The 26492-nt window shown below is 50.9% G+C and overlaps 1 protein-coding gene across 1 annotated transcript in view; it reads right to left on the reverse strand.

Annotated features, from left to right (window-relative positions):
• Nucleotides 1-4102: 4102 nt before the first annotated feature.
• The window catches only part of ANOS1 (anosmin 1), a 186685-nt gene continuing 164295 nt past the window's right edge, over nt 4103-26492 (reverse strand). The window contains exons 10-14 of the mRNA XM_038586781.1: nt 15187-15281; nt 11513-11684; nt 11140-11354; nt 9102-9243; nt 4103-8092 (exon numbers count right to left, since the gene is read on the reverse strand). Coding sequence (XP_038442709.1) covers nt 8034-8092; nt 9102-9243; nt 11140-11354; nt 11513-11684; nt 15187-15281 — 683 coding nt within the window. The 3' untranslated portion in view covers nt 4103-8033. The remainder of the gene's footprint in view (nt 8093-9101; nt 9244-11139; nt 11355-11512; nt 11685-15186; nt 15282-26492) is intronic.

The raw sequence follows: 26492 nt of genomic DNA on the forward strand, positions 1-26492 counted from the left end.
GTCATGATCTCAGGGTCCTGGGATCAAGCCTCACGTCGGGCTCCCTGCTCGGTGGGGAGCCTGCCTCTCCCTCTCCCTCTGCCTGCAGCTCCCGCTACTCCCGCTCCCTCTCTCTCTCTCTTTAAAATCATCAAAGGAAAGAACGTGAGAGTCAAGCTCCTCTGGTTTTCGAAGCCAAATGTAATGGGGATTTGTTTCCCACATGTGGGTCTCCCATGCTGGGGTGCATGCTGTGGCTTCTGCTCCTCTGCCTTCTCTGTGCCTCAGTGTCCCCCCACCCCACACCTCAACTGCAGATAGTCCTGTGGACCAGTTTCGTTCCTGAATGCATCTCCACCCTTCCTACCCTCTTTGATGTGGCCTCTTCTCTTAGTTGTGGAGAGTCTTTAGGTCACTTTCTGGGTTATTTACCCATATTTACTATATGACGTGTCATATAGTCGAATCTGTGGGACAAGGGGAGCTTAGGATCGTCCTACTTGCCACGTTCTACATCGTTCCTTTTGTAACTTGAGCTTATGGAGGGCAGGCTGGCAGGCAGGAGACTTTGGTGGTTGAGCACAAGGACCCAGGCCTGATCCTCATGGCCTGGCTTCATCTTCAGACTTTGTCACTCGCCAGCTACCTCATCTTGGGCTGACATAACAACTTGTGTCTCACTCTCCTCAGTGTTAGGATGCTACCTACCATCCCTCTTAGGATGGTCGCAGATGTGAATGAGCTCGTGCAAAGAGCACAGGCAGCCAGGTACCGACCGTGAGCTGGCCCTCAGTAAGTGTTGGCTCTAGGGCTGAGTCCTAGTAGCTGCTTTCCTCGTAAACCCCGGAGAGGGCCTTGTGATCGACCCAGTGGGAGCCCCAGAGGGCCCCAGAGGGTCAACAAAGGAATGAGGGTGGCTTCCATTATTCCTAGTGATCCCAGCTGCATTTGATGGGTCGTCGTTTGAGACGAGGAAGGAGATACTGGACAAAAAGGTCAATCAGAATCCGTTTTGGATCGCTCACAATCTGCTGGACGTGCAGTGACAGATCGATTCTAATTGGCTCTGTGACTACATGTAAATCACTGCAAGCTGCGCCTCAGAAAGCCATTTCACCGGGGCCAGGAAAGACGGTAATCGCCACTGACAACACGCTAGGATGTCCGCGCTGTGTTTGACTACCCGTGTTTTATCCGTATTCCCCACGATAAATTCCCAGAGGACTGAGTGTGTGACGTCTGTGCGTACCTACATGTGTCTACACGCCTGTGTTCACGAGCACGCCCACCGTCTGTGCCCGTGTCTGTGTGTCACGCAGGGAAGCATAAAGTACGCCGAGGAAACCTCACTGTGGCGCAGTGGGAAGGTGATGCTTCAGTGTGATGCTGAGGTCCTTGCCCTGTGAGCAGGAATGCTTATGCCATTTATCATTCACTCCTATCCCCCCGTCGCAGAAGAGGCTTCTCCGCACCAGGCCCATTCTGGAATTAGCTGGGGACGCTTTCGAGCAGCCCTGTTGTCCGCGCTTCACCCCAGATCTGAAGGCGCCCGAGACACCGGCCTTCTTCAGAGCTCCCCGGGGGATCTAGTCGGCAGCCAGTTTGGGGAGCAAGTGACCCGGGGTCATGCTAAGAACCAGAGGGGATCATTCAAAACTCAGTCTAAGTGGTACGTGGATCTGAAACTGCAATCTCTTCCCTCCTTGGGCAGCGCTTACCATTCTAAAGAATAACGAGGGTCACTTTCCTTTTCTTCCTTCCTCACAGCCACTCTGGGCCACAGCTATGCACCCGGATTACTGTTAGTCCGTGGAATGACTTTGCAAATCTACAGATCTTAATCACACTTAAATTTAGTTTCATCGGACAAGGCAGGTTTTCTTGGACAAACTTGCCAGACGTGTAGCCACTTCAGAATACGATCCATGGACTGCAGTTCGAGGCAGCGTGGAGCGCACATGGAGCTGATCGTTCCTGCGGCCGTATCCTTAAAGTCAGCATAAGGCAAATGGCATTCGGCCTCAGGGAAATGTGCAAAAATACACAATACTTCCTCAAAATTAATTTAAGTAAGGGTGTCTCTGAGATGTTGTGCTTCAAACACACTGGCACGTGCACACACCCTACAATCACATACAATTGTGTCACGTGTGCAGGTAGAGCCAGGGAGGTGAGAGGACGCTCTGTGGCCGGTACTGATGCCCACTTCCAGCCGCTGCTGTTGGACTGTCGTTTATGGAAAATGTCACCGTTGGTAGAACTGGACAAAGGTCAATGCTGGCAATGTCTATTATTTCTTACAATCGCATGCAAATATACAATTTACTAAAAAAAAAACAAAAAAAAAAAAAGGAAAGAGGACTTCTGCCAAAGAGATTGATGGCCCTGAGGGCGTGGGTTTCCATCGAAGTGTGATACCACCCGGTGGTACAGTGACAGCTGGGCCCAGACACCGCTCTCACTCACCTGCTTTGGGGTGCGACGTCGCACATGACGCCCCAGGGCATCGCCGCCAGCGTGGGCCCATCCTCAGGCTAAGGCGCGGGTGGCATCAGAGTCGGACATGGGACCCTAACTGCTATGCGGACAAGCCTGGGCGGTGTCACGCGTCGTCAAGCACTCCTGCGCCCACCTGCCCGTCACCTCTGAATTCTGATTGTTTTCACTCATCATCTGGTTTCGTGAGCTCCTGACGGTATCACCTGGCTGAGATCCTGTCACTGTGAAGACGTCACTCGAGCCGCCGAGTCTCCCCATCGAGCCCCGCAGCCCAGTGTCACTCCTGAGATGTGGGAAGGGCCCAGAGCAGATACGGCCAGGCCTTGAGGCACGACGGGCTCTGCGTTGGGACTGACGTTCCAGCCCCGTCACCTGGCAAATCCAGACACACGTGTGCACGCGCACACATACACTCTTTGGAGTTTTCAGAGCACCCCTACACGGTCAACCCAACTTCCAAGGTAACCATGAAGTGGCGAAATCCTTGCTTGGAATTGGAAAGCCGAGGCATGGAAGGGACAGGCAGTGTCCACGTGCTAGGGCACAAGAAGGGACCCAGTCCCTACTGTGTAAGGTTTCCTCCATCACCCGCACCTACCTCTCCTGACGTGACCTGTTCTGTTAGCTGGTGGACTAAGTAAAGGTCTTGTCCAAGTTGTAACAAAGTCATGTTCTTAAGACCCCTAAGCTGTGTGAAAGTCTCTCCCCAAAGCAAACAATATGAAAAAATATTTGTTGGGGTTGGAGTCTGTGACGTGGGGTCCCACTGACCCTAACAACGTGTAGGCCCCACAGTGTAGCTCGTGGAGCAAAAGACTTGGACAAGGAGCTAGGTTTGAAGTGTTTTGAAGGAGTGCTTGGGAGGGTGGAGGATGAGGAGGGAAGAACCAGTTGGAGGCATGGCGGCCACACCGCTGATAGTGAAGTGTCAGACTATGGAGTGGACCAGGGCCCCGGGGACTGGGCGCATTGAAGGCGGGAGGAGTCTGGGCTGAGGTCACTTCACTGGGTGACAGTGGCTTAGGCAGCTGGCATGAGGACTCAGGCTGGTGGGGTGGCCACAGCCACCATCTTTAGGGTTGGCATCATCCGATATTGGCCACTGCGCTGGGGAGCCTGACAGTAGAGCCCGGGACCCTCCCACCCAAGGTCAAGACCAGTATACTTCCTCCTCTGGCACCACTGTTGTTGACCTTGCTTTGGAAGGTCACAGGAATGATTTACAGGGCACATGAAGACATGACTCTCCCGCCACTGGCGAGGGCCAGGAGGTTGTATATCAATTCAGGCTCTGAGCTCAGTGGGAAGTCTGCTTGGGATTCTCTAAATAAATAAATAAATAAATAAATAAATAAATAAATAAATAAATAAGAAGTCTTTCAGAAAATTCTACCAAAGAGCCAGAAACACCAGCCATAAGTAAATATGATGGAACAACTCTCAAGGGTTGATTGTCAAACCGCAAAACTTTCATTAGCATGAAGAGCGGTGGGTGACACTGACTACACCTCAAATTCCGTTCATGCTGACTTTTTCTATCTCCCTGGGAACACAGGGAAAAAATGGAAAAATAAAATTGGTTTCTTTCTTTTTTTTAATAAATAAATGAGTCTAGTCCATTGGGCAGGTTTAAGGATACTTTATTACCGATCAGTATGTACAAACTCTAACATGAAAATAATGAGTCACAGAATATCAGGCTATTTACAATACTTTTTTGTTTTTACAAAATGTTTTTTTACAAGATTACTTCTCTCTAAATAACATGACAGACGCACACACAAATCACTTTTTTTTTTATTACATACATAAATAAATATAGACTTGAAATGACCAGGAAGAGACATGATCTCCGTAGGCCACTTGGATGAGAAGGTGGCTGCTCTGTTATCTGCACACTACGGAATAATTAAGGAAAGGAATAATAATACCTTTACAAACAGACCTCTGTTAATCACTCTGTAAATTGTGTAACTTGCTAAAATATTCAGTAGAGGTAAGAAACGGAGTCTGGCCATGCAGAACCATAGGGAAGAGTCACCATCTTTATGCATTTATTATCTTAAGTGAATTATAAGTACATGCAACAGATACTTAGCCTCTGTGTTCTGGTTACAATGGGAAGATTTGTTTAATAAGATTTAGAGCTATTTGCAATCGTGGGAATGGGTAAACTTCATTAGTAAATCCACGGCACGAGGCGGAAGGAAGGGCACTACCACAAGTGACGTGGACTCACAGGAAGGAGAAAGTATTCGTACCTGCGTCATACGGACACACGGCAAAATTCAGTCTTCCCCTCAGGTCTTTCAGTGGACACAAGAGACACAACGCAGGGCTTCGATGTCTAAGTTTGCAGCTGTTCCTCAGTTCCCGGGAAGGGGTGCCTTAAGTCGGCACATTCTCACGTGTTTAGTACAGATCGCTGCCTGTCCGGGGCGGGATTCTCAAGCGGGGGGAAGGGAGATGGGACAATAACCAGTGTGTGGAGAATTGTGGGTTCTCACTACTTGGGGGAGTGCTCCTGGCATGTGGTGGGTGGGGCGGGGGCCAGGCCTCAGGCCCCTGAGGGGCACATACATCCTGGGATTCGGGGTGGGGGTTCCCTGCACACACTGAGCCGCCCCCACCCCACCTGCCGGCCGCACCTGCCAGCCCCGCTGCCATGGACCAGGCCCACTCTGCACAATCACGTACAGGCCCTTTGAGGTTCCCAGCGTACAGACCCAGCTTTACACTTGAACTTTGCTGAATACGCTTTTCAGAGAGCTACCTGTCATCAATTTCATCGTCTCTGAAACGTCAGAGTAACACAAGGAGGGACTTGGGAGGGCACACGCTCGCTCACAAGAGTCGCCTGCAGAGCTCCAGCTGGAAGGGCGCAGAGCTGGTACCTTCAGCGGAGCACGTGCCGCAGGCACACCGCGTGCAACCTCAGTGACTAACCCCCGGGAATTACAGGACTTGGCATTTGTCGTGGGCTTAATTGCTAAGAGTGAATATTATCACGGAATATATTTTTTGTCCTATGAGAGATGCATTTAATTTTAGTAAGATATATTAGAGACCTAGCCACTAGAACTATGTTTTTTAAAAAAGCCCCTGTAGATTGTAAACCCTTTATGAGGACACTCACATTTTTAACATTTTTAAAAAATGTAATTATATCTTGGCCAATTTGCATATTATTGAGGATTACTGAAATTCATAAAAGAAACTCACGTTTCCTTAACCATAATTAATAGCATTTTTCTTCCAATAATGTGAATGAAATTAAAATTTTGTTATAGTAAAATTAGATACTCACAGGAGCTACTTTCAATTTTGTAAGTTCAAAACCTTCATCCAAACTAAAAATATATTTGCTCGTTGTCTATTCCTCAGACGAAAGACATATAATTAAACTTTATAAAATTAAACTTACATAATAATTTAATAATATTTCGTATCTATGTATACACTCCTGCATTTTGAACTATACAACAGTATAAGAATTTTCTGGCACAAATACTGGATTTGCTCACGGCAAAATAAGGTAAAACAGAATGCTATAGCCAACATTAGACATCCTAATTTGTGAGAATTTGAGAATTTGAAATTGAGATGCCGCTCGCAGCACTGGCATAAATCATAGTTTCTGCGAAGATACCGGTGCTGTTGGGTCAGGTGTCGGGCTGTCGAAACGAGGGGAGCTTCCCGTTCTCTGGGTGACAAACGCGTAACTCTGGGAGCTGGTGGGGGGCGTCGCAGCACGTTGTGCTGAGTCCGTCCCGACCGCGTCAGCAGCTGCAGCAAAGCATTCGGAAGCCACGTGCACGTCCACGCTGGCGTTTCCGACGAGTGTCACGAAGTGTACGAAGCTGTAGAACATTGCGCTCATCGGCATTTTACGTCTCTGCTACACAGGAGGCGGGTTTCACTGCCTGTTACCGCGCATCCACGCGTCCAGACCGCCTTTCCTAGAGACGCATCCACAGGCTAATACAAATACCCCGTCTCCGTTGTATGGCGCGGTCGCCTCAGACACCGGTGGACTCGACGGACCCAGAGCTGTCCCTGCCAGGAGCAGTCGCCACATCCCCACGCTTCCAGGAGCCACCACAGGGCAAGGGCCCGGGGCCACCATCACGACCCAAGAGGACGGTCCCCAACACTTCCCAGATTGACTTAGGTGCACAACGAAAGGAGGGAGCAGCCGTTCCTTTGAGACGCTGAAATGTCGATAAATTGCTGTTTCCTCACAGAGTCAACACTGACGGGGAAACTACGTGGCCCTTCCCTTTAGGAGACCCGGGTGTCTGCACCACTGCTGAGCTGTGAAGAGAACGTCCGCAGTGAGTCACCCTCGGCGTGTGCGATGTGTCTGTGTGGATCTCACACACACGTATGGACACAGACACACATGGATGCATATTTCAAACCACACCTCTGGGTATTCTCTCAAGAAAAGACTGGGTTAAGCTAACGGTGGTGGGTTTCCAGCAGCACCACGCACTGACGATGCGTTCCCACCCGTGTCCACGCCGCGAAGGGTCGTTGGGAGCCCAGCAGTCCGGCAGAATGGACTCGAGACGGTAAAGGCAGGGAAGTAGCGGTCCTCTATCACCCGGAGCCTCTTGTCTGCATCACCGAGAACATTCTCGCATACAAATAGCTTACTTGAGGAAAAGGCAAACCTTAGGAAAGATCTCAAAATATTCAATAGTTGGAATTCTCTCATGTTAAGCAGGAGGTTTTGTAAATTTTGAGATATGTGACGTGGTAAAACAAAGCATACCAGCAGGTCTTTTCTGCATGGAGGAAAAAAGGAAAACATAAATAAGAATGCGCATCAGGAAGCTCTCATTTTATGGGACGAAGTATTCAAATGTATCCCCGGAAAAGCATTCTAATTTCTCCAAGGCAGACTGTGCGTGGCAGCCGATTCACTTTGGAAGGTTCTCGTAAAGCACAGCTCACGCACGTGACGCTCATGTGCCTGTGTGTGCGTGTGGCTCGGGGGGGCTGCAGGTGCGCACATTCGTACGTGGAAGTTAACTGCTACGGATCTGAGGTTAAAAAAAAATCACACATGCTATAACTCATCTTAGGAGAGATGTGAGTAAACGGGCCTTAAAAACTGCACCATCTTATTTGATTTTGCGAATCAAAGCAATCATTTAATTTAAAAATGTTTTATTGATGAACGTTATGCTTAGTATGTGTATTAGTTGTGTATCTGTCACACTGATTCGTTCTGAGAATTTGCGGCTCCAAATTCAGAGAGATCTCATCTCTGCACTCATTCCACCGAGACTCCTCCGCGGACATTCAGGTTTCCAGCTAGATGGGCCCCGTCTTCGTCTCCTCCATTCCAGGGAACGCGTGCGTCCACCTCCACGGGCCGTCTGGGACTGTTTCCACATGCGTCGAGATGGGCAGAGGGACGGAGGGTACAAGGTTACACGGGAGAGGGAGGGTGCGTGGGCACCTGCTGCCTCCGGAGCAGCGCGGCTGGACCTGGAGGCTCAAGCAGCTTGCTCGTTCGTACATTCTCAGACATCTTTTTGAACCGTTTAGTATCTTTCTGGGGAAGGCTTGTAGTGAGGAGGATGCCGGTGCTTAAGATGCGGTCCTGAGCGGGGACAGGACGTTACGTGTCAGTCATGTGGCGCCACAGAAGGCAGCGCCTGGCAGTGAGCGAGCGCATCAGACCCGCGAGCCTCCCTCCCGCAGCCCGTCTCTCCTGCTCTGAATCGGGCTCCCCCCCCCCCCCACGCCCAGGAACGGGACAGGCTCCTTCCCTGCATCACAGCGACCCAGGCCAGCCACGGCCTTCTAGCTCCTTCTAGCTCCGCGGAGGGGAACACTTCACTGGGACTCCCATGAATCCCGGTGTCAGAGGGGGAGCACCAGGCAAGCATGCAGCCGACCCTGACGAAGATCGGGGTCGCCACACTTGCCCACGTGAGGCCTGTTTTGTTGCAATTCTAGGCATCGGAAGTTATGGGCGCGGATGTGTTTGTGCAAGTGTCAGTGTAAAACCAAGCTCGCTTCTCAGTTTTCTTATCGACACGTAAACCTTTAGTCACTGCTTTATGTGCGTAAGCTTGAAAAAGATGAAGCACATAATTTAAAAATCTGCCAGAGCCCCGTTGTTTTGAAACAGTGGGTGATAATTTTTTTTTAAAGACTTTACTTGGCGTAGCAGTAAATCTAGTAGATTGATTTAGGTCATATTACGAAGAAAATCCGTGTAATGTATTACAGGAAAATATGTGCCATAAGAAAATAATCCTTAGCAAAATATTTCCTCTATCGTCATATTTGAAAATCTCAATTTTTAAGATAATTGAGACTCATACGAGTTTGCAGATTTTTTTCCTCGTGTGTATTTATGGTGTGAAAGATACGGAAAAAGCATGATAGGTGCAGAAAACCAGAGGAAGGGAGGGGAGGGAAACTGCAGGGAGGGAACAGTGAAGCACCAACCACAGGGTCATGCTAACGGGGGCTGAGCAAAACCCAGCCCGGGGAGACGCGGGGCAGGAAGGCTTTCAGGCTGAGAGAACTCCGTTCTCTGGGATAACACAGCGATCTTAGCGTTGCACGCAGATGATGGGCTCTGTGGGTCCCACACTCACTGTGTCCTGAGGGCAGCGTGAGGTCGGGCGTCCAGAAGGTTTTGATGGTGGCCGGCCCTTCGCCACCCGCGGTCAGCACCTGCACTTCCAGCCGGTACAGCGTGGACGGCCTCAGGTTGGGCACTGTTAGGACGTTATGGTCCTGGGGCGTCACACAGAAAAATGCTCGTCAGTGACCTTTCAGAAACAACAGGCACAGGGGCACACATCCTCTGAGTGACTACCCGGTGGAGACCAGGTGTGAGCATGTGGAAAGCAGGTGTGAGCATGTGGAGAGTATAGACTGAGTGTGTGGACAGCAGGTGTGGCCACACGGAGCATAATAGGTGTGAGCTTGCAGAGGGTAGGAGGTGTGAGTGCATAGAGAACAGGCTTGAGTACAGGGAGAGTAGCAGGGGAGCACGTGGCAAGTAGGTGTAAGTGTGCATAGAGTCGCAGGTGTGAGCGCGTGGAGAGCAGGAAGTGTGAGCACATGGACAGCAGCAGGTGTGAGCACGCAGAGTAGTAGGTATGAGCATGCAGAGTAGCAGGTGAGAACACATGGAAAGCCCGTGTAAGCACGTGGAAAGCAGGTGCAAGTGCGTGGAGAGCAGCAGGAGCCTAGAGAACAGGTGTGAGCGCAGAGCTGCAGGGGTGAGCACAGAGCTGCAGGGGTGAGCACCCGGAGAACAGGTGTGAGCGCAGAGCTTCAGGGGTGAGCACAGAGCTACAGGGGTGAGCGCCCCAAGAACAGGTGTGAGCACAGAGCTGCAGGGGAGCGCAGAGCTGCAGGGGTGAGCACAGAGCTGCAGGGGTGAGCACCCGGAGAACAGGTGTGAGCGCAGAGCTGCAGGGGTGAGCACCCGGAGAACAGGTGTGAGCGCAGAGCTGCAGGGGTGAGCGCCTGGAGAACAGGTGTGAGCAGGGAGAGCTGCGGGAGTGAGTGTGGGGCCGCACGTGTGGCCGTGTGCTGCGCCGGGCCGCCCGGGCCCCTTGGCAGAGCGAGGCGGTGCCGAGGGGCCAGTTCTCAGGCGCCGTCGGGATTTCAGTTTTTAGTCCTTAACGCAGGACTTTCCCATGGTTTAGAGTTTTCATCTGCACATCTTGTGATGGGAATTCTTGATAATCCGAATTTCAGTGAACGAGCCAACTGTTTTCCTTAAAACACAATATCTGTCAATGCCCATAGCTGAAAATGTTTATTTTTATGCCAACACATTCTTCTCAAAATTCAATAAAACCTAATACATTCATAGAATAAGTACTTTCTAATTCCAAGGAATTTGTCCTTCCGGACTTAAGGGTTTTTTTTCCCTTTCTGTCTTTCTTCCTCTGGAGCCAGAGTTGGATACCCTAAGGGCATTTTGAGGGAGGGTGAAGGCACACACATGGGCGTTTTTTGAAGCCAAGGAATTAAGCGGCCTGGAAGACAGGCCAGCTCGCTATGGGCCGGCGCCCAAATCCATGGGGGGAAGGGGGGACACAACAGGCCCCTTGTGGCCGTCCTTCCCCCAGCTCCGGGCTTGGACCAGAGGGACGTGGGGTTCACGGGGCGACTGGGGAGACTGCGGGTGTAGCCTGCAACAGCAGCCCTGCCATGTGTCAGTGTCTGCGGTAGCGGGGGGACGGGGGCTGGGGGGGCTTTGTGGGAGGGTCCATGGGGGGAGCTGGGGGGTGGGTGCTCCGTGGGGGTAGTTCTGGGGGGCGCACTCTGTGGGGGGGGCTCCGGGAGGGAGCTCTGGGGGGAGCATTCCATGGGGGGGCTCCGTGGGGGGCACTCCGTGGGGGGCTGGGGGAGCATTCCATGGGGGGGCTCCGTGGGGGGCACTCCGTGGAGGGAGCAGCTCTGGGGGGAAGAGCTCCGTGGGGAGCTCCGTGGAGGGGCCTCCGGGGGGGCGCATTCCGTGGGGTGCTCCGTGGGGGGAGTTGGGGAACTACCCCGTGGAGGGGGACTCCATGGGGGGCTGGGGGGAGTCCCGGGGGGAGCACATTCCGTGGGGGGCTCTGTGGCCCGAGCCCCCGACGCAGCAGGGCCCGGAGCAGGGCGGCGGGCACGTACCGACGGCAGGATCTGCGAGCGGGAGATGATGCTGTTGGGCAGGCTGTTGTGCCTGCTCTCGGAGGTCACCTCGGCCCAGGTCACCTGGAAGCCGGTGGGCGGCCGCTGCGCGCCGCGGGCCACCCTCCAGGAGAAGTGCGCCGTGACGTTGGCCCCGTGCAGCACGAACGAGGCGGACAGGTTCTCGGGCTTGGCCAGCACCTTGGGCGGGGGACCTGGGGGGCGCAGGAGGCGCTGAGGCCGCTCCCTGGCCCCGGGGCCCCACCCCGACCGCCGGCCCGGGGCGCAGGGCACGGGCCCCCAGTGTGGCCGCGGGGCGAACCCGCGGGAGGGACACGGGGACCCCCGGCTGCACCTACAAGTCCTTGGGTACCTGCGTCGCCGGCGCAGCTCCCGGGCTTGGGGCTCTTCCCCTTCAGGGCAGAGCAGGGCGGCGTCGTGAAGAAGCCCGTCTCGGCCTTCAGGCGGCCCGTGGGCCCGGTCGGCTGGACCGTCACCTTGTATTTGCAGGAAAATGCTAGATCTTGAAGAATTATATAGTTTTCCTAGAGCGAGAGAAAGAGCACGTGCTCGCAGCGAGTCTCCCCGGGGCTTGCACGTTGGCAGGGGACACGCTGTTCCCACCGGGACACTTTCCCGGGTGCGGCGTGTGCGGCGTGGCTTTCCGGAGAACCAGAGCCACGCTGCAGGTGGTGAGGAGCTACGGGCCTGAGCACCCCCCCCCCCCCCGGCTGTGGGCACGGGCTCTGGACCAGGACGCTGAGCGTCCAGGCACATGTCCCAGTGGCCAGGCCACGCGGGGGGTGGCACAAAACTGCCCCTGTGTGAGTGGGACACGGGCCTAGCCCCCGGGTGAGTGGGACACGGGCTTAGCCCCGGGTGAGTGGGACACGGGCTTAGCCCCGGGTGAGTGGGACACGGGCTTAGCCCCCGGGTGAGTCTGCCTTTTGAAAAAGGAGGACCATGCTTGGCACCACACGCTCTCCTCGTCCCGGAGGGCCGCTGTTGGTCCCGGCGAGGCACCGCGGCCACGGGGAGGCCCGGAGCGCGGGCGGAAGGAGGAAGGGGGCTGGGGCACAACGCGCAACGTGGGAACTGCCGCCGGGGCCATAGGACGGGGCAGCTAGGCTTCCTTTCCGTTCACCGGCCCTGCTTCCCCTGTGTGGGGTCCGTATCCAAGCCTGACCCACTTGTGTGAAAGGTGCAGACGGCGCCTCTGTCCCGGGCACCCTGGGTGCAGGACGGGGCCCTGCCGGACAGCAGCGTGGGTGCGTGAGGTGGGGAGCAGGCCGAGGACTACAGCAAAAGCCGAGGCCCGCACACTCCGCCGGTCACTGAAGTCGCAAGCGGGAGCCGTGGGGATGCGCACTGGGGAGCTCTGTGGTTAGTGGACTGGGAGCCGTGTGGACGTGCCATGCGGAGCTGCTCTGTGGTTTGTGCATTGGGGAGCTCTGTGGTTAATGGAGTGGGAGCCGTGTAGACACACACAGGGGAGCCCTGTGGACATGCACTGGGGAGCCCTGCGGTTGGGGGAGTGGGAGTCACGCAGATGTGCATGGGGGAGCCCTGCGATTAGTGGAGTGGGAGCCGTGTGGACGTGCACTGGGGAGCCCTGCGGTTGGCAGACTGGGAGTCCTCCAGATGTGCACGGGGAGCCACGCGGTGGAAGTGGGAGGCGCGAGAATGCACCAGGGGGAGCTGCTGGCCCTTTACCCAGGTGCCAGGCGGGGAGCAGAGCCAGGGCAGTGGGCCCACCCGCGTGCGAGCAGGGAGCCACAGGCCTGCTGCGTCCCCTTGGGTGACGGCGTGCTGCCCCGCAGGAGTGAATGTGCACTTTGCGTGGGAAGAGACTGCAACCCCACGTGAGCCCCGAAGGGCACCGCCTGGCAGCTGCTCCAAGAATGCGTTCGCGTGGCCGGGAGCGCGGCCATCTGTAGCAAGAGGTAAAGTAGCTGGTGCTCATCGGGGCTTGAAAAGAAGTGGGTCCGGATACAGAAATAGTGCAAGGGAGTATAGGGGAAAGGCGAGAACGTGAGTGGGAAATACCAGAGAGGGAGACGGACCATGAGAGACTCCTAACTCTGGAAAACGAACAAGGGGGGGGGGGGGGGGGGGCGGGGCGATGGGGTGACGGGCACTCGGGGGGCACCTGACGGGATGAGCACTGGGTGTTATATGTTGGCACATCAAACCCCAATAAAAAAAAACAAGAGAAAAAGAAAGTAAATGGGTCTGAAAGTCGTTTAAAAATGCAGATCAGCAAGGTCTAAGCCTTTGGCGGAGTGCTTTCTGATTCTTCTTTCCATGGGTCACATCGGGACGCCCGGGTGGCTCAGTGGTTTAGCATCTGCCTTCAGCCCAGGGCGTGGTCCTGAGGTCCTGGGATCGAGTCCCTCATGGGGCTCCCTGCTTGGGGCCTGCTTCTCCCTCAGCCTGTGTCTCCACCTCTCTCTGTGTGTCTCTCATGAATAAATGAATAAAAAATCTTAAAAAAAAAAGGTTTATGGGACGCATCATACATGTTCACCTTATTAGAGTTTCTAAAGATGATAGCCAAAGGTTGGCTGGGCCCCTGAAAAATGAGCCAGATTTCATATGATTTCAAGGCATGCACAGGTAAAACTACTAGGAGCCTCACCCCTGCCCACAAAAAATTTAATAAACCCTGCTTCTGTTCCTTTTTTTCTGTGCTTTTCGAGTAGGTTTCCTTTTCAAAAATGTTTCTTTTTCTGTTTTTCTTTTTCTTTTCTTTCTTTTTTTAAAGATTTATTTATTTATGATAGACATAGAAAGAGAGAGAGAGAGAGGCAGAGACACAGGCCGAGGGAGAAGCAGGCTCCATGCTGGGAGCCCGACGCGGGACTCAATCCTGGGACCCCAGGATCGCGCCCTGGGCCAAAGGCAGGTGCTAAACCGCTGAGCCACCCAGGGATCCCCTCTTTTTTCTTTTTTTAATGAAGTCTCCAAACTTTGGAAACAGCATGTGGAAAAATAAAAGGAACAGCGTTGGTGAGCATGAGTTGAGACAAGTCAAATCCAGTAAAAAAGTGTATTTCTGCGGACCCACTGACTTGTTTTATCTTACTATCTCTGAGTTATGTGATCAGATAGGATTCTAAAAATACTGTACTTGTTGCTTTAGAAAATACTCAAAAGAAAAATGTACTTACAGATCATGTGTCAGCGTACTAGACAGCTGGGGCCATGCCTTCGCATATTTGAGACCGTCCTGCTGCATCACACACACGTCACGGGCGTCAACACTGTGCAGGATTCTCTGCCCTCGAAACCATTTTTTGTTGGCCCGTTGACACTACTCTCTAATTCACGCGTGAACCTCAAGTATTTGAAAGAATTCAGGGAGTAGTGCTGATGGAGTTACCATCCCCAAGGGGTTACTGTTCTCTTCAAAGTAAGAATCAAAAACGTGTTGGGCAGCCCCAGTGGCTCAGCGGTTTAGCGCCACCTTCAGCCCAGAGCGTGATCCTGGGGACCCGGGATCGAGTCCCGCGTCGGGCTCCCGGCATGGAGCCTGCTTCTCCCTCTGCCTGTGTCTCTGCCTCTCTCTCTCTCTGTGTGTGTCTCTCATGCATAAATAAATAAAATGTTAAAAAAAACAAACAAACAAAAAAGGTGGTGCACCGTGTCTGGCAGAGGGAAGAGCTGCCATGCCCCGGCCACAAGGTGCTGAGCGAGCATCAGGGCCCCACAGAGGCTCCCAGGGCACCGTTCCCTTAGGCTGCGCTGCCGAGATTGAGAACATAATTCAGAGCTGTCGTCCAGCCCGGAGGAGCCCCCGAGCCCCCGCAAGGCAACCGTGCGCTGCCCTGGGCACCCCGGAACCGCTGGCCCTTGCATTGGGGGAGCTGCCCGGCCCACGGGGGCCCAAGCTCGGGAAGCGTGGCGAGAAGGGCCTGGGGGTGGAGGACGCCTCTGCTTCCGCGCCTCGCATTTAGTCGACGCCCGATTTCTGGGAACCAGGCATCCGAGTGTCAGACCCCTGCACGTCTGTCCGCGCCTTTCCCACCCGAGCCCGTCACCTCTCACCTGGGTGATGGCAGCAGCGGTCCCTGGCGCGGAGCTCCGGTTGTGGGCGCAGGCCTCCGGGAGCCAGTGCACGTGGTAGCGGCTGACGCTGGGATCTGCAAGGCCAGGGCACACAAGCTCGACGCTTGGCAGCCTCCCGCCCCCGCCCCTCCTCCCCCAGGGCCAGGGCAGGTGCCACGGGCGGCCCGGGTGCAGCAGGGGGCCTGCTGTGAGTGCATGGGCCTGGGCTGGGCGGCTCGCAGCCCCCCCATCCCCATGGGGGCCTGAGCAGGGAGCCCCTGCTAGACGCCCCACCGTGCACACCAGAGGCGGTGGGATCCTTTCCCAGGGAAGGAATCTACAGCCTACACGGGTGCCAAGTCGCTGCGTGAAGTCACGCGCTGGCCTCAAGCACCACTCTTCTGGGCACCGCCACACACAGCAGTGCTCTCGGGGGCCTGGACCCAACACGGCTGCGTTGGCCACACGTGAGGCCCGGAGGCAGCCTATACCTCATGCTGGAAGGTACTCTGGCCACAGAACAACACAGAAGGTAAGGGGGCAGGTGCATCGCCAAAGGGGACAGGTGTGGCTAGAGTGGCTGGCTCCTCCCCTGGGGATCTGACCCTCAGTGAAGATGAGGACGAAGCCTGGTGGCTGGCGTGAGCAGTGTCGGTGGCTGTGGCCAGTGTGGATTGCGGGGACAAGCCTGCAGGTTGGCGTGGGCAGTGTGGATGGCTGCGGCAGGCCATCTGGCCAGCACCACCCGACACAACCTTGCGCACGTGCTGGCCCTAGCCATTCGTGCCTGTGAAGCTCCTGAAATACTGTATAGGATAAATTCTGAGTGCACGGAAATCAACTTAAACGCAGAGCTGCCGGTGGCTCAGGGCCACCACACTGGGCGGAGTCTGGCCCCAGGGGGCAGACTCCTGCCCACTGTGGGGCGGGCGCTCCCCACTCGGGATGGAGTCGGGTTTGCCGCCATGGAGCGGTACATGGTCTCCGGTGGGCCCCTGAGGACCGGGGACTCCAGGAAGCCGGGGCCCATGTCCAGCACGGCTGTTTTCCTGAGAGGAGGCACGGACTGCGACACCTGCTCGCCCCCTTTCGGCCCCAGCCCCCCGAGCTCTGGAGGCTGCCTGGTCCGAGTCCGGGGCCCGTCATGTCTGCACAGACCAGCTCTGTGGATACTGCATCCATCCCCGCACTTCCAGGGAGGCCGGCGCAGTAGGAGCATCACCAGCTCACGTCATCACGTGGATAAGCAAGACCACCCTGCAGGGGGCGGTGTCCATAACCCAGAGCCACCTGAACGCAGGCTGGACAGGCTCTCCACAGCTACATGTAGACCAGAGGCCACGGCAGAGGGGGGAGAAGGTGGAGATGGGGTGGGGCCCCCACAGAGGGAGGAGGGGACCCTCACTGCAGCCCCCAAGGCACTGCGGACCCACACAGGGCACACAAAGCCCCACAACATCTGGCTTTGAACACCAGATGGGCACAACATCACAAGCTCTTACAGTCACTGGGGCTTAACACCTGGAACTTAAAAACCAGTGGGCGGGACTCTGCAGAGCTAGGGGGTAAGAGAAAACTGAGTTCCCAAGTCCCCACCCTTAGAGAGACAACACCACAAATAGCCCCGCGAGATTCTGCAGCACAGAAGCAGGCATCGAAAAAATGCCTGAGCTACACCGCAGGGAGACATGTTTATTAATCTTGGAATGTGTGCTGGAGAGGCAGGGATCTTTGGGAAATTTCTCCAAGTGGCAGGCACCGCCCCCTCCCCCTGCGGATTCACAGACACCTGCCCGACCAGTGCAGCACAAATACTCTCCACCTAGCTCGCTGACAGTGCTGCTGTGCTGCAGGCTCACGCCCTGAAGCCACATGTCCCTCCTGCAGGAGGCCTCACAAACCCTGGTAACCCCAAATGCCCATCACCCCAAAGTGATGCCTGTCGCTGGGAAGAGGGGAAAACAGGCAGTTTGACTGCAGCCCTAGCAGTGGGCTGGGAACCCACATGGACTGCAGACCCCGCCACCAACACAAGCCGCTCAGGGGACAACACAGACAGTGGCCCCTAGTTCTGTGCTCCTGCAGCTCTGGAGAATGCTGGTCGCACCCACCTCAAGGCCAACATGCCCCAGACCGGCCCATTAACACTGCAGCTCACAACAGGCAGAGAGAGCCCTTGCAGATGACTGGACGGAAGGCCAACGCAGCTCAGCCACAACAGTAGGGCGCACACGACACACACAAGGGACACCCCTGAACTGCTGGGTCCTGGGGAACAGGAGACAGTGCACAGCAGGGCACTATAGGACCCATTGTAAGGCCACTGCTTTTAAGAGGAGATGTAGAGAAGAGGGCAAAAGGGAAAAAAAAAGAACTACAAAAACAATTGTAAAACAAATAGCCAAATTGCAGTAAGTACATACCTGTCTATCAATAATCACTGTGAATGTAAATGGACTAAATGTCCCAATCAAAAGAAACAGGGTGACAGGCTGAATTTTAAAAAAAGCAAGACCCATCCATATGCTGTCTGCAAAAGACTTATTTCAGACCTAAAGACACCTGCACATTGAATGTGAGGAGATGGAAAGGCATTTATCATGCAAATGGAAGTGAAAAAAAAAAAAAGCTGAGTAGCAATACTTATATGACAAAACACACTTTAAACCAAAGACAGTAACAGACAAAGGGAGACACTATGTTACCATAAAGGAAACAATCCAACAAAGATATAAGCATTGTGGTTACTTAGGCACCCACAAGGGAGCACACAAATACATAAAGCACTTAATAACAAACCAGAAGGAACTAATTGATAATAATACAATAATAATAGGGGACTTTAACATCCCACTTACATCAATGGACAGACCACGCAAACAGAAAATCAACAAAGAAACAGAGGCTCTGAATGACACATTGGACCAGATGAATCTGAGAGATTTAGAACATTCCATCCTCAAGCAGAATACATTCTTTTCAAGTGCATGTGGGGCATTTTCCACAGTAGATCCCACGTTAGGCCACAAAACAAGTCTCAACAAATTCAAAAAGATTGAAGTCCTACTGTGCAGCTCTTCAACTATATCATTATGAAACTAAAATCAACCACAAGAAAAAAAAATCCAGAAAGAACACAAATATATGGAGGTTACATAACGTACTACTAAATAATAATCTGGTCACCTGTGAAATCAAAGAGGAAACCAAAAATACATGGAGACAAATGAAAATGAAAACACACGGCTCAAAATCTTTGGAATGCATTAAAAGCTGTTCTAAGAAGCTTACAGTAATACAGGCCTACTTCAAGAAGCAAGAAAAAGCTCTAACCTTATACCTAAAGAAGCTAGAACAAGAAGAACAAAGAAAACCCAAACCAGCAGAAGGAAGGAAGGAAATAAAAACGATTAGAGCAGAAATACATGAAACAGAAACTAAAAGAACAATAGAACAGAGCAATGAATCCGGGAGCTGGTTCTTTGAAAATATCAACCAAATTGATATACCTTTAGCCAGATTCATAAAAAAGAGAGAGGATTCAAATAAAATCATATGTGAAAGAGGAATAATAACAACCAACACCACTGATAGAAAGGATTATAAGAGAATATTATGAAAAATTATATGCCAACAAACTGGACAGCCTAGAAGAAGTGGATAAGTTCCTAGAAACATACCTCCTAAAACTAAATCCGGAAGAAATACAAAATTTGAACAGATTGATTATCAGAAAGGAAACTGAATCAGTAATAATAATCAAACTCCCAACAAACACAAGTCCAGGACCAGGTGGCTTCAGAGGCAAATTCTACCAAACATTTAAAGAAGAGTTAACACCTGTTCTTCTCAAACTATTCCAAAGAGTAGAAGGAAAGCTTCCAAATTCGTTGTATAATGCCAGCATTACCCTGTTACCAAAGCCAGATAAAGACACTACAAAAAAAGGGACGATAGGCCAAAATCCCTGATGAAGATGGATGCAAAAATCTTCAGCAAAATATCAGCAAATCCAATCCAGCAGTACATTCACAAAAGCATTCTCCATCATCAAGTAGGATTTATTCCTGGGATACACGGGTGGTTCAGTATTTGCAAGTCAATCAATGAGATATATCGCATCAACAAGAGGAAGGACAAAAGCCACATGATCATTTCAAGAGATGTAAAAAAAGCATTTGACAAAGTACAACATCCGTTCGTGATAAAAACCCTCAACAAAGTAGGTTTAGAGGGAATACACCTCAGCATAATAAAGGCCATCTATGAAAAACCCACAGCCAATGTTACACTCAATGGTGAAAAACGGAGCTTTTCTCCTATGCTCAGAACTAAGACAAGGATGTCCACTCTCCCCACTGTTATTCAGCATAATAGTGGAAGTCAAAGCCACGGCAATCAGACAAGAAAAAGAAATAAAACACATCCACGCTGGGAAGGAAGAAGTAAAGCTTTCACTATTTGCAGACGACATGATACTGTATATAGATAAGCCTAAAATTCCCCCCCCCAGAACTAATAAAACTGATTAATTCTATAAAATCAGAAGATACCAAACCAATATCCAGAGATCTGTTGCATCTCTATACACCAAGACTGCCATAGCAGAGAAATTAAGAAAACAACTCCATTTACAATTGCACTAAAAATAATAAAATACCTAGCAATAAGCTTAATCAAGAAAGTAAAAGACATGTACTCTGAAAACGATAAAACATTGATGAGAGAAACTGAAGGGGTGCCTGGATGGCAGAGCATGGGACTTCTGATATCAGGGTCAAGTCCCGAGTTGGGCATGGAGCTTACTCAAAAGAAAGAAAAAAACTACAGATGACACAACGAGATGGAAGGATATTCCCTGCTCGTGGGTTGGAGGAACAAGTATTATTAAAATGCCCATTCTACCCAAAGCAACCTACGCATTCAATGCAATCCCTATCCAAATAGCAACAGCATTTTTCATAGAGCTAGAACAAACAATCCTAACATTTATATGGAGCCGCAAAAGACTCTGAAGAGCCAAAGCAATCTTGAAGAAGAGGAACAAAATGGGAGGTATCAAAATCCCAGATGTCAAGATACCCTACAAAGCTGTAGTCATCAAGATGGTATGGTACGGCCGTTAAAACACACACGTAAATCAGTGGAACAGAATGGAGGGAACCCAGAAATAAACCCGTGATTATATGGTCATTAATCTTTCCCAAAGGAGGCAAGAGTAATTAATGAAAACATCTCTCCAACAGATGGTTTTGGGAGAACTGAACAGGTACACACAGAAGAATAAACCAGGACCCCCTTCTTACATCTTACACCACTATAAACTCAAAATGGACTAAAGACCTCACTGTGAGACCTGTAACCATAAAAATCCTCCAAGGGAGCACAGACAGTAATGTCTCTGACATGAGCCCTAGCAACATTTTTCTAGATAAGTCTCCTGAGACGGGGGAAACAAAAGCAAAAATAAATTATTGGGACTTCATCAAAATAAAACCTTTTGTACAGTGCAGGAAATAATCAACAACCGAAAGACAGGCTATGGATATCCCGAATGAGACAGGATATTTATTTATTTATTTATCTATCTATTTATCTATTTATTTATTTTTTTTGAAAAAATCTTTAAAAAAAGATTATTTATTTATTCACAAGAGACGAGAGAGAGAGAGAGAGAGGCAGAGACCCAGGCAGAGGGAGAAGCAGGCTCCATGCAGGGAGCCTGACGTGGGACTCGATCCTGGGTCTCCAGGATCATGCTCTGGGCTGAAGGCAGAGCTAAACCGCTGGGCCACCTGGGCTGCCCAGGACAGAATATTTACAAATGACATATCCAGTAAAGGGTTAGTATCCAAAATATATAAAGAACGGATACAACTGAACACCAAAAACCCAAAAAACCCAATTAAAAAATGTGCAGAAGATATGAACAGACATTTCTCCAAAGAAGACATACAGATGCCAACAGACACATGAAAAGATGCTCAACACCAGGGAAATGCAAATCAAAACTATGAAATACCACGTCTCCCGTCACCTCTAAATTAAAGAGAATGGCTGTCAGAATGGCTAAAGAACAGAGGAGACCAGTGTTGGCGAGGATGTGGACAAAAAGGAACCCTCATGCGGTGTTGGTGGGAACGCAAAGTGCTGTAGCCACTATGGAGAACAGTATGGAGGTTGTTCAAAAATTTAAAAATAAAACTACCTACCCCGTGATCCAGTAATTCCAGTACTAGGCGTTTACCCAAAGAACAGAAAAACACTAACTCGGAAAACTGTACGCACCCCTATGTTTACAGCAGCATTATTTAAAATAGCCCAGTTATGGAAGCAGCCCAAGTGTCCGTCAGCTGATGAATGGATAAAGAAGATGTGGAATGTGTGTATATACCGTGGAATATTACTCAGCTAGAAAAAAGAATGAAATCTTGCCATCTGCAACAGCACTGGTGGAAGAGTCGGTCAGAGAAGGACAAATACCATAGGATTTCACTCATATGTGGAATTTAAGGAACAAAAGTAACAAGTACAGGGAAAGAGACAGAGACAAACCATGAAACAGGCTCTTTACGGAGGAAAACTGGTGGTTACCAGAGGGGGGCAGCGGGGGAGGCGGTTAACTCGGTGACGGGGATGCAGAGCGCACCCATCACGAGCACTGAGGAGTACACAGACTTGTAGGATCACTATACTGTCGTCAGACACTACTATGACAGTGCACGTTAACCGCGCTGGGATGAAAATAAAATACGGAAGCACCGATTCACGTCCCTACAGAATTGCTGAATCGCTAAACTGTACCCCTGAGAGTACAGAACACTGTCTGTTAATGATACTGGTTATTTCTCAAGATCCCCAGAGCGGGGGATCCCTGGGTGGCACAGCGGTTTGGCGCCTGCCTTTGGCCCAGGGCGCGATCCTGGAGACCCGGGATCGAATCCCACGTCGGGCTCCCTGTGCATGGAGCCTGCTTCTCCCTCTGCCTGTGTCTCTGCCTCTCTCTCTCTCTCTCTCTGTATGACTATCATAAAAAAAAAAAAAAAAAAAAGATCCCCAGAGCGTAAAACACCCACGCTATGCTATGCTAGCTAAACTGTGTCCACGTAACTCATTTATACAAATATCTTGTCTTTAGCGTCATCTTGACAATTACGAAAATCCCTCAAGTCTGTACTTAGGACCTCAGGATCCCAGCATTAGCTAGAATATTAAAAACAGCATCATTCAATCAAATGTTTGCTAAGGGGACACATATGAAAATTCTAGGCTAAATGCCTTGTGCTGCTCTGGTTCTTGAACTTAAGTTTTTCCTTCTGCAAATAAGTCAGTAAGTCCTTGAGAAGTATTTTTAAATGTTGAAATTTACTTTCAGGACGCTTCAACTATGCTTCAAAAAGGAGATGTTTTTTTGTTTATAAAATACATCTAACTCACAGTGTCTGGCATAATTAAAGGCTACAAGAAATAAATGTTTTAGGATTTATTGATCTTAGAGAGCATGAGTGGGTGAAGCTGAAGGAGGAGAGGGAGACCCCCTCGAGCAGACTCCCGCTGAGCATAGAGCCGGACATGGTGCTCGGTCCTAGGACCCTTAGATCGTGACGTGAGGCCAAACCAAGAGTTGGACACCCAAGTGACTGTGCCACCCGGGCACCCCAGGGCCGCAAATTTTTAAATTAAATGTTAATCTCTAAATTCTGGGGTGATTGAAATCAGAGCTCGGAGAAAGGCCATCTTGGAGCGCCGCTGCCTAGCAAAGGACAGAAAGTCACAACGCTGGTGGCGGGGCACGCACACCGGCAAGGGCATCAGAAAATGCCAGCTCCCTAGGGCAGCAGTTTCTGATCTTCGCGGCATCTCAAACGACAGAAATACCACCTGGTACGTAGTAGGTCGTCAATAAATGTTAGTTAAATGACTTCCTTTCAGGAAGTAGTGCCTTGGTCTCTTTATATTTGTCAAAAAAAATGCTTTGGTCAGACAGATTTTCTGATTTTGGACAATTTTGTAAAAAGAGTAATTTTGAACACCTACTACGCAGAAGGCATTTCTCCTCAAAGTATTTTCTCTCTCTCTCTCTCTCTGAGCTAATTTTTAAATATTTTTGGAGCGCAAACACTAAGTCTAAACCCGAAAGCTTAAAAGAATCAATTGTGGATTCTGCTGTCACACAGTAAAAGTGAACTGATGTCTGCAGAATAATAAAATCACTAATTAATTACATGAGCTAAGAATAATGAAATTACTAATTAATTAAATGAACTGTACCTTTTAGAAGAATGATGGTTCTACAAAATCAGTGTTGAGGATACTTACTTCTTTCCAGAGCCTTCACTATTATACCCCAGCTACCATATACACTAAGTTGGCCTATTATATGATGTTTGAGTCATTTCTCTACAGAATTATATGCTGTGTCAAAATAATAACAAAAAACTTGAAGCTCTCTCTTTGGAAAATTTCAAGGGAAATGAACAGATTGGTGCTTTTGAGCTCCTAGCTCAGCCAAAACCAACATGCTGGCCACCCTCGCTTTTTAGGAAATGTGACATATCTCGAAACCAATTTCTACTTATAATTTTGTCTCGATCAGTGAACAAGATTCTCGTCTACTCTCATTTGTCACAAGCGTTCGGGTTTTGTGTGTGTGTGTTTTTTTTTTTTTTTTTTAGGTTTCAAATCAGTGTATCCGCTGGTGGACATTAGTTACAAGTCAATAATCAATTCAGCTACTTGTGTCACAGACTTTTTATCACCACTTGAAATGGGTCTTACCACGTTGCATAGGGTGCACACAATGGAGGGTTTTTACAGAGTCAAAAAGTTTACAAAAGGCAGCCAAAGCGTCCTGCTCCGGGACAGGAAGAGATGCCGTATTCACATTCTGAGCAGAATTCGCATGAGGACTGTGTGTTGACTTAAAAGGCACCTCCTTTCCTAGGTTTGTGATAATTATGAACAGCACTTGCTTCAGAAAGTTCTGGGGGAACCGTGGTTTGGGTTCTGCAGGTCACACGGGGCCTGCCTAACACGCTTCAGGGGGGAGAACAATCTAGAGCATGTGTGGAGCACGCGCCGCCGCCGTGGTGAGCGCTGGGCCCCCGAGCTCCCGGTCTCCTCCTCGGAGGCTCTGGCCCCGCGAAGCTCCGGGTGGGATATGCTCGTTTGGCTTTCAGATTTAAAATCAAAGGGGAAATGGTGTGTGGATGTAATGTAGCCCAGGGGGCTTTTGGGGAAAAAAGACAAAACTCGAGGTAGAGCGTGAGCGTTCTCAGGACCTCAGCGGCCGTGGGATCTGCTGCGAGTCGACGTCCACCTGCAGACCCCGACGGCCCAGTAACTGCACCAACCGTGGCTCCTGTTTCTCCCACAGAACTCCCTGCTGGGCTCGGGGCTCTAGGCCGACCGTGACGTGTATGTGCAGCGCATGTACGTGTACACTCGCGCACGCACGCACACGATCTTTGAGACCATCATGACCTTGGTCGTCCCGCCCTGCAGTCTCACCCTGTGGGAACACTGACCATTTCCTGCTGCTGAGCGAGGGCAGCGATGGTTCATCCCATTTCAGGTGCCAAACTCAGTACCTAGACTTAACCGCGTCTATACTGCAAACTCAATCCTTGAACGTTTGCCAAAGGTTCCTACACCGTTGTCTGCAGAGGAGGAGAACAGGGTCAGTCCTAGAGCTACGAGGCACTCACCGTCCTTCTTAAAGTCCCATCTCTTCTATGCTTCGGTCACCCTTCCACCTGCAGGAAACCCTGTAAGAGCCCTGACGCCTATGGGGTGATTACCAGACGCCGTCCCCACCGTCGGTACGCATGCTCCCACCCAAGCCCCACAGCACGCCTACGAGGTAGTCTATCATTTTCCCTTTAGTTCATCATGTTAACAGAATAAGAGAGAAAAAGTCATTGATCTTCTCATTACATTCAGGAAGAATATTCGATAAAAATCAATGCATATCCATGATAAGAACACTAGCTCAGAGTAGCAGGGGACAGGGCGCCTGGGTGGCTCTGTCGGTTGAGTGTCTGCCTTCGGCTCAGGTCATGACCTCAGGGTCCTGGGATCGAGTCCCGTGTCATCAGGCTCCCGGCTCAGGGGCGAGTCTGCTTCTCCCTCTGCCCCTCTCCTCACTCGTGCTCTCTCTCATTCTCAAGTAAATGAATACAATCTTTAAAAAAGAAAAAAGATCCACACGGCATTTTGTTCGTCTGCTAAAGGGTGTCTGCAGAAAGCTGGCCCCTAGCACGCCCGGTATAAAGTGCTCAGCGGCCTGTTGCGCCAATCGTTTCATAGGAGCTCGGTGTATGAAACCATCACGTTGCGCACCTGCGCGATGGTCTGGGTCAGTTCTGTCTCCATACAGCTGGGAAAATAGGAGCAGCAGATATTCGCACATGGATATAAAACTGTGTACACTGGCACACGCTTGTATCCATCCACACGCGCATAAAGATCCCATTACTTCACCCCCCGCCCCTGTGAGATGGACACGCTATTGCCATTTTACAGATGAGACACTGATGTGTGAGTGGGGAGGGACTTGCCCGACATCACACACTTGGTGAGCGGTTCGCCTGGGCTTTGAAACCAAATTCATCTCCTTTTAAAGACTGTATTCTAGGACGCCGGGTGGCTCAGGGCATGATCCCGGGATCCAGGATCGAGTCCCGCATCGGGCGCCCGCTTCTCCCTCTCTGCCTGCGTCTCTGCCTCTCTCTGTGTCTCTCATGAATATATAAATAAAATCTTCAAAAAAACTAAAGACTGTATTCTTAAACTCTATGTTATTGGGGTTCAAAGAGTAGTTGGCAAGCGTGCAGTGTTTTACATATAGTGACTCCCTGCAGATGTCCACCACGGTGACTTTTCTCAGCCATCAATACCATTACCTTGTTTCCATATAATTAGTTGGAATCACTAGTAAATGATCAAGTAACCAAGAAGGACAGAAACTAGTGCTTCTGTTTAATTCGGCTTTGAAGAAACAGAAATGAAGGCGTCAAAAATAAAAACACATCACGTCTGCAGTGATCACTCCCGCTCCACCCTGTGCTGAACGCCACAGCCAGCGTTGAGGCAAGAGAGCCACGTGAAATGTCAGAGGTCTGGAGCGGAAAATATAACCTTTGCATTATTTACATGCCACATGGTTGCTTTTACAGACAAGTGGGAAAGGACTATCGCACGGAATGTCACGAGCAAGGTAACATGACAACAGAGCTGGCTCCACCATCCAGGCATAAAGAGAGGCTGTATTTATGTCTGTGACAACCAGAGTCAGAAAATAAAAC

The sequence above is a fragment of the Canis lupus genome, chromosome X (genome assembly GCF_011100685.1).
Source record: "Canis lupus familiaris isolate Mischka breed German Shepherd chromosome X, alternate assembly UU_Cfam_GSD_1.0, whole genome shotgun sequence".
Classification (NCBI taxonomy): domain Eukaryota; kingdom Metazoa; phylum Chordata; class Mammalia; order Carnivora; family Canidae; genus Canis; species Canis lupus.